General features: G+C 32.0%; 1 protein-coding gene across 1 annotated transcript in view; it reads left to right on the top strand.

The window, feature by feature from the left end:
• Positions 1-1,155: 1,155 nt before the first annotated feature.
• The window catches only part of LOC143057313 (uncharacterized), a 28,422-nt gene continuing 20,918 nt past the window's right edge, over positions 1,156-8,659 (top strand). The window contains exons 1-5 of the mRNA XM_076230608.1: positions 1,156-1,284; positions 2,383-2,520; positions 3,499-3,707; positions 6,799-6,886; positions 8,295-8,467. Coding sequence (XP_076086723.1) covers positions 2,436-2,520; positions 3,499-3,707; positions 6,799-6,886; positions 8,295-8,467 — 555 coding nt within the window. The 5' untranslated portion in view covers positions 1,156-1,284; positions 2,383-2,435. The remainder of the gene's footprint in view (positions 1,285-2,382; positions 2,521-3,498; positions 3,708-6,798; positions 6,887-8,294; positions 8,468-8,659) is intronic.

Raw genomic sequence — 8,659 nt, 5'->3', positions numbered from 1 at the left:
ACTGACTGCTAAAAGAGGGGACCCGCTACGGTTGTTTCAGTGATTTCCTATATAAAAGGTTGGGGATAACCCCTCAAATGGGGAACTATTCCCCAAATGAGTAACAATCCCTCATTTCAGTAATAATTTCATTAGTGCTAAAAACCAAATTTTCTAAAAATGGGTCTATTTTTAGATAAAATGGCATACATTGATAGAAAATTGAACAACTTCTTCCAATTCCAAAGAACTATATTGTTATTATGGGTTTTAAAAAAATTAGAAGCCTTGGAAATAGTCAAATTTTCTAATTTTCATAGGCTTGTATCTTCTCAGTAAATCAAGATAGGGATAATCATCTTTTGAAAAAATGTCTGCATTTTTCATGAATAAGTGCCATTTTAAGAAAAAAAGACTCAATTATGAAAATTTGGCTTTTTAGCACTATGAAATGATTACTCAAATGAGGGATTGTTACTCATTTGGGGAACAGTTCCCCATTTGATGGGTTGTCCCCAACCTGTATTTAATCAACCAAATTTTTCCCACAAAAAGGGGGGAGCCCCCTCTAGATCTGCAGTTCAGCCAATTAAAGGATAAGTTGTTCCACAAGGAACAGGCATTATACCATACTTATTAACGTTACCAGGGAATTTTCTGCTCTAGGTAGAAGCTAGTCCAAATAATTATGACGTTATTTGGACTAGGTAGAAGCAAACATATGTGTAGCCCATCCCCCTTTTTGTGAACCAACCTCAACCGCCGTAAGTATCTGTAATTATTTTATGTCGTTTTTTAAAAAGTCGAATTATTGTGGAGAAGGTCATTGTTATCTAAGTCTCAAATGTTTATCACAGTGTTATTTATCTATAAATATCAACCTTTGCGATTCTACTTTCACTTCTGTTTCCAATGGGCTTGTTTGTTTATCAACTGAAATCCAGAGTAAACCATAAGCTGATAATACTCATTAAAACTTCAAGTTCTTTATATGATGATCGTAAAATGGTTCAATATTCCATAAATATATTTTTATAGCTTAATGATTTTTTTCAAATATATATTCAAACTAGTACAATAAACAAACTATAGTAAATATAATTTTGAACAATTATATTCAAATTCAAATGGGAACCAGCGTACTTTTGTCATTCAATTAAGTCCTGCCATGATTTTCTGGAAATCAGATGTCAGAAAATCTCCACGAAAGTTTTATGAACAGATGACACCGTTTAATATTTATGTCACATGGCATTCAGTGAATAAGATTTGACAAGAAATGTTGTTGTTATAATTTCCAAACTGGTAAGTTAAAAATGAAAGCACATTTCTAAAGACTAAACAGACAAAATAATAAGTGCTAGCCTAAGAATGAAAGTGAGGCAAAATATGTCACTATACATGCTATATGTCAGTATTCTAAATAGTTATAGCGACAGGCACTTGTTTCTGTCAATATGGGGTTTTCTATCCATACCCGTACGAAAAATCATTAATTGACTTTTGATTTCTTGATTCAATGATTGGATAATCAGGTGTGGATCCAGCCATTTTCAAAAGGGGGTGTTCCCAAATTTACCTAGGATAAAAAGGGGAGATTCCAACTATTTATCCCCATTCAAATGCATTGATTGTCCACAAATTGGGGTTTACAATCCCCAGTTCCCTTCCCCTTGACCCACCACTGATAATACCTCAGCCAGGGTTTGTGTTCTGTGAGTCATACTTAAATTGCCTTGGAGAAGTAAAATGTCATATGATGATGATTGCTTCCCTTGAATAGTAGATACATTTACTTAGAGTCAACCTATAAGAGATTGTTTTAAGTAATTACTTCCTCTGCTTAGTTAGGGTGCTTCCTAATACCACAGACTACATGTATTTTGAGTCCCTGTGAATAGAAAGTGATTTTGTATACATGCAGAATCCATTGTGGACAAATGAGTCCATGGGAGGTAACTCTCATTGTTCCTTATTGATTGCTTACACCTTATAATCGTCATTGGGAAATCTCTAGAAATTGAAAATTTTGTAGCGGGAAATGGATGTCCTCCTTTGAAAACGCTCCTGAAAATTTACTAAGTTTTACTATTGATTGATTGGTTAGTTTTTGGTGTTTAACCTACTTTCAGCACTATTAGCTATTTCATCGCAGCCAGATTTTATTGATGGCGTAAGCCAGGATGTCTAGAGAGAACCACAGAACTATGATTTACTATCAGAAACTTTTAATTAAAAGTTAAACCTTAAAACTTAAATTAATGAAAATGTCCAAACATTAATAAAAGATATATCCAACATTGCAAAGAACTGAAATCATTATTTTTACATTTGGTTTTTAGCTTTATTGTTTTATGATGTTAAATATCATGAATATGATTATTCTGCTTTAAATTCTACTAGGTTGCACATTATCCTGAATATTGCATTTTTGCTGAAGATCGATCAACACAATCATGGCTACAACAGAGTATACAAAATTAGTTGATTACGGAATAAATCCTAAAGTGGCAAGAGAGATTTGCGGTCTGTTTGATTCAGGTTTGTGGTATCAATTTTTCATCTTACTAGAAAATGTTGAAGGCATACATGGTAAATTAAACCATGTTTGTATTTTAGATCTCTTTATACACATGTTATATAAAAATAAGAACATGTGATATATGATTGCCAATGACACAACTCTCCACAAAAGACCAAATGAGTTAAAAAATTAACACAATTATATGTAGTAGGCCTTCAACAATGAGCAAAACCAATACTGTGTTGTCAGCTTATAACATTCATACATTCTTTCCATTGAAGAAGCACATTCCTTACAGATTGTAAAAGCACTTAATTCATGTAGGTTATTTAATTTTGTGTTTAAGAATATATTTTTTCAACTACAGTTGATACATTTTGTAAAATATTGATGGCCCTGAAAAGGGCTGTTTAAGAGAGATACAGCATAAGGACTAGATGAAATTAATTATTCCATGTCAAGTGATAAGCTGCTACCCAAAAGAATTGTTAATCATATTTGTAAGGTATAATAATAATCGTGAAAATGGATAAATGTAAAATTTAGAAGATGTGGCATGATTTCTAATGAGACAAATCTCCACATGAGACATAATGACACAGACATGAACAACTATAGGTAACTGTACAACCTTCAACAATAAATAAAAACTGCAATGCATAGTCAGCTATACAAGACCCTGAAAAAAGAAATAATTTAAACCAGAAAACTAATGTACTGATTTATGTACAAAATAATGAATGAAAATATGATATACAGCAACAAATGACAACCACTAAATTACACTTATTTCAAGTAATTGTTTTCATAGCATATTTGGGTTTTCAAGCATGTCAAGTGAAGCTGCGTTGGTAAGTAGAAAAAATGTCTGATGAAGAAAGTAAATATTTGTCTGATGATGAGAAGTAGTGAGTTATTCAGTTACATATTCAGTAATTAAAGTTGATATATTTATCTTATTCATGTCATTCACTTCTGATTGTTGACTTCTACAGGAAAAGTGTCACCTAAAGAATTAGATAACAGAGCTTTAGATGCCCTGAAAGAATGTAACGTGAAAGAAGCCATCGGAGTCATTAAAGTTTTTGCAGGGTCAGAGAGAAACAATGTCAAGAACAAAAGTGGTTACTTATGTGGTATGATTAAAGCTCAGAAACAAAGAAAAAATCCAGCTTCCAAAGAACAGGGAATGCCTAGAAATCCGGTACAAGTTAATTTATGTTATTGTTTTTTAAAACTTTTTTCACTGCTTAAAAATAAAATGTATAATTGCAAATGAAACAACTCTCCACCTGAGACCAAATGAAGTAGAATTTAACAACTATATGTCACTGCAGTACAGCCTTCAACAATGAACAAAGCCATACTGCATATATAGTAAGCTATGAAAGGCTAAGAAATTACAAATGCAAAACAACTAGCCACTAGATTTATGAATAAAACAGTTGTGTAACAAAACAACACAAAAACACATTAAAAAATCATGGTACATCACATCCGGTTGTATACGAAAATAGGTCAGAAAAAAATATTCCCTTGAATTTGACAGATCTTTGTAGGTAATTAATTCTACATTTTATTGCAGTAAAAGATTTCTGTGTCATAAACATATGTCTTGGGTATTTCAAAGCATCATTATTTTTTATTTGGGATTTCTATAAAATATTTTGTAATCTTGAGGTTTTGTAAACCTTGTACACAGATAAAATAAGGGGAGAAATTTGAATGGTTAACTTCCAGTGATGGTTATTTTCTTATATGCAATGAAATGTTATGTGATTTTTTTTCTATAGGACTGGACAGGATAAAACTTTACTCATGACAAGTATTTTTTTATTTGAAAGAAAGATAAATTCTACACATTTTTTTGAAAAGTGCAAATTTAACAAAGACTAATAGGGGAAAATCAATGGTGGTATTACACCTAATATGGGAGGCTATATATTCACCTTTGACCTTGTGAGTAATCTCATGTGTTAAAATTTCTTGTTACTTAAGTGAAATATTACAAAAAAATGAAATATTCTGAGTGGATTGAGTCTCCAAAACACATTTTATGAGAAAATTTTTACTTGAAATAGGACTATTCCATGTATATTAAGTTTTTTGGTAGTTTTTTTTATTTATTTTTTTTTTTTGGGGGGGGGGCCTTTTTCTCCTTATTTCTTCTATTCTGCTGTGATAGAACATTTTCCTAGAAAATACTTAAATAAATATATATTTATAAGCTAATGAAATTATTTTTAATGCTGTAACAAGGAATTATTCACTAAAAGAGAAGCCTTTTATGTCCCTCTCTGGAACGGGGCGTAAATTTAATTTTGACGTAAGGACTTATTGAAACCTCCTTCAAGACAGTAAACTTGTATATGGTTTGTTCATTCTGCTAAATTACTTCAATTACTCATTTCTGATAACATTTCTATCATCAATAAGTGAAAATACCCCATTATTTTTACTTATTGGCCTGAAAATTTGAAATTTTGAGAAAATGACAGGTATAAATTGACCAAAAGAGACCTTATTTTAAAAGAAGACAAAGAGGTCTATTAGTGATATTTATCTTCCTAAAATCATCTTGAGTATCATATTCAACTGTAGTCAGATAAGATAAATATTTGATCATTTATTGGTCCACACTATATAATATTCTATCTTGATGGGGCTTGGTTTGGATTTGTCGAAGAAATTTTGCTCGAATCGCTGTAGATGTTGTCTTTCATTATACTAGATTTTTCTTAAACTATTGAACTGATTATGACAAAACTTGACAGAAATACTTGAAATAACCAGTATTACAAAAGAAAAAAGTCACATTCAGTTTATTAAACAATAATGTCTACTTTTAAAAGGTCTAAAATCATCAGATTGATACATAGTACAAAAAAACCCAAAAAACACAAAAGACACAAAGTACTTAAATATGAGAGTACTAAAAGCTTGTTCAAAGCCAATAACAAGTACTAAATATTTCATATATCTAAACTACTGGGTATGTTGAATTTCTTCTCTGTAAACCATAAAGAGGGGATTTGGATTTAATCTAGTAATGCTGTATAATAATAGTTTATTGCCCAGCATTATAATGTTAGATGTAAGTCACAAGGAGGCGAGACATAATAGTTATATTTCTGGGGGCCACAACATTCTCATCAACAATTGTTAAGATTTCTGCTTAAGTCAGTTTGATAGATAGAATTGAAACAGTGAATGTGTCTAAGAGACAACAACCTGACCAAAGAGTAGAAAACATCTAAAGTTCATCATTTATGGGTCTTCAACACAGCAAGAAAATCCAGCACCTAAGGCTAGCTTCAGCTGTACCCTAAACAATATTATGTACTAGTTTAGGAGAATGGACATGACTCTAAACTCAGAGACATGTAAACGAACCAAAATTAAAAGACTCGCAAGAGAAACAAAGGCTTATAGGTTCCTGACTTGGGACAGATCAAAAATGTAGTAGTGTTAAATCAGGGAATGAACTTAAGACTTTGGCAATTGTAGCCCACAGCTTAAATTTGTAGCCCACATATATAGTCCTATACAAGAAAAGCAGAAATTTAAGTTGCCCGCACCAAATTTTAGGGGCCATTGGCGAATGGGACTCTATTAATTTCAAACCCTGTAAACATGTTTTGTGAGATCCCAAACCTTACCCTATACCTCTAGCCAATGTGGAATAAACAAAGTATAAGTCAATGGTATTTTCTATAGAATTGCATTACTATCAATACATATCAGTTTGACAACTATTTCCAGACCCTGTCCATTTATAGATCATGATCATTAGGCAAGACATATCTCTGTGTCCATATATTATTTATGGCCATATGTAATTCTAATGCAACAATGTTTGTAACGTTCATTTTGATTGGATAACGTCACTTTCTTACATGGCATCAATTGACAATTGATGCTATGGGACGTACGCCCAAGCGCAGACGGCATATGACAGATTTTAAATACATGTTTTAACGTTGTTTTCTGTCAGTTTCATTAGAATGGAGATAACAATATTGTATTTTAAGCTCCGACGGCATCAATTGGGGATTTGATGGTCGCAAATACCCGTTTACTGTCTACGCTAACGCGTCGCCAGTAAACTTAATTTGCGACCATCAAATCCCCACTTGATGCCGTCGGAGCTTAAAATACAATACAGTTATCTCCTAAATCACATTATATCTGCAGTTCATGTAGTGTGAAGGAAATTTTAAACAATATTTTAGTGTTATTTAGAATATAATAATAGTACACAAACATATTTTATGCAATTGTTACATGTGTTATAGGGAGAAAAAACAGACTTACAGCTGTCTAAAGCATTGGCATACGTACTGCGACATGGTGCTGAGAAATTAGGATATATTATGATGCCAGGTAGGTTTATGTTTAAATACTTGTTTTCAGATGGTAAAAATGAAAGAACTAGCAGATTCACATATAAAAATAAGATGTGGTAGGATTGCCATTTAGACAATTTTTGTGGTTTTGGCTTATTTTTAACATTCAAGAAGGCATAATTTTTCAACACTTTTTAATTAATTTAATTTAATTTTAATGTCATCTAGCTCAAGGCTTAATATTATGGACTCAGGCCTTCTTTGACAAAGTTTTTAGTTCTGGGCACCATTGATATGGCACCCAGTTCCAGCTCTTGCAGAAATTGAGATTCTAAGGAACTGGTGGAGCCATGATAAATTTTGGCCTTTTGCCATGTGTCAAACTTGAAGACTGTACGGTGACCTATAGTTGTTAATTTCTGTGTCATTTGGTCTCTTGTGGAGAGATTTCTCATTGGCAATCATACCACATCTTCTTTTCTATATGGTCACCAAAGCATTTGTAAGACAAGACAATCATTATCAAGTTGGTGAAAGAAAGAGGCTCTGTTTCACGTTGATAACTTTCTTTGTACACAAAATATCATACTGCTGTTATTTTTTTTACTGTAACATCTTTAAAAGTGTAGAAATGACATATTTGGGTGTAGAGCGTAAGGAAAGTATATGCAAACAGGGTATTCTTCAGGAATTAACCAAGCTACTCCAGTACTGGAAATTTAAAAATGATTATGAATGAAATCAGATTACATGTTTCTTTTGATTGTAAAGTGTCAGTAGATCAGGATATTTTATATCTTATACAGGTAAACAAATATTTTACATAATTGACAATTGTTTTCCTGGTGATATTTGGTTTAAAATTATTTCATGTATTGTGATAATGGACATAATCTTATACAAAATTAAGGAGATGTGGTATGATTGCAAGTGAGACAAATATCCACCAAAGTTCAAATGGATGTAAGCAATTATAAGCAACAGTATGGCTTTCAACAATGAGAAAAACTCATACTATATAGTCAACTATAATAGGCCCTGAAATAAAAGATATATGAAACATTCATTTGAGAAAGCTAAAGACCTAATTTATATAGAAACAATATAAGAAAAACAAATACACACCAGACTTGAAAAAACAACAACTGAAATTGAGGCTCCAGACAGGCACATATTGAATGTCATAAATGTGGTTGGGTTTATATTGTTTAAAAGATTTGAGGGACATTTTCAAACATGTATATTTCTTAGTATATGGCAAATGCTTTTTTTCAGCGCTATCACACTTTGATTTTAATATTCCTATAAAATTGAGAATGGAAATGGGGAATATGTAGCATATGCATGTGTAGTGTAATTTGGTAAATCTCCATATTCTAGTCTTCTGATTTTTGAATTAATAGATAAAATTCTGCAATATAATTTTTTATTTTTTTCTTTCTCAGGTGGGTTTCTTTATGTGGAAGACATTTTACGAAAGCAAAATAATCTAAGTAATTATGGCCCTGAAGATGTAAGAAGAATTGTAGAAACAAGTGACAAGCAGAGATTTCATATTGAGTGGGAAAAAGAAACAGGAAAAATGAAAATCAGAGCAAACCAAGGACATTCTATTACAGTAAGTAATCAACAAACACTCCATGCAAGCTGTATGGGAAAAAAATCAACCTAGTATTTATTTACTGCCTAAATGCTGTGGAACCGGGCACGGGAAGTTTGTACTTTTTATACGACCGCAAAATAATTTTGCAGTCGTATATTGGTATGACTTTGGCGTCGTTGTTGTTGTCGTCGTCCGAAGACACATTAG

The sequence above is a fragment of the Mytilus galloprovincialis genome, chromosome 13 (genome assembly GCF_965363235.1).
Source record: "Mytilus galloprovincialis chromosome 13, xbMytGall1.hap1.1, whole genome shotgun sequence".
Lineage (NCBI taxonomy): Eukaryota > Metazoa > Mollusca > Bivalvia > Mytilida > Mytilidae > Mytilus > Mytilus galloprovincialis.
This window is presented reverse-complemented; position numbering and strand designations above follow the sequence as displayed.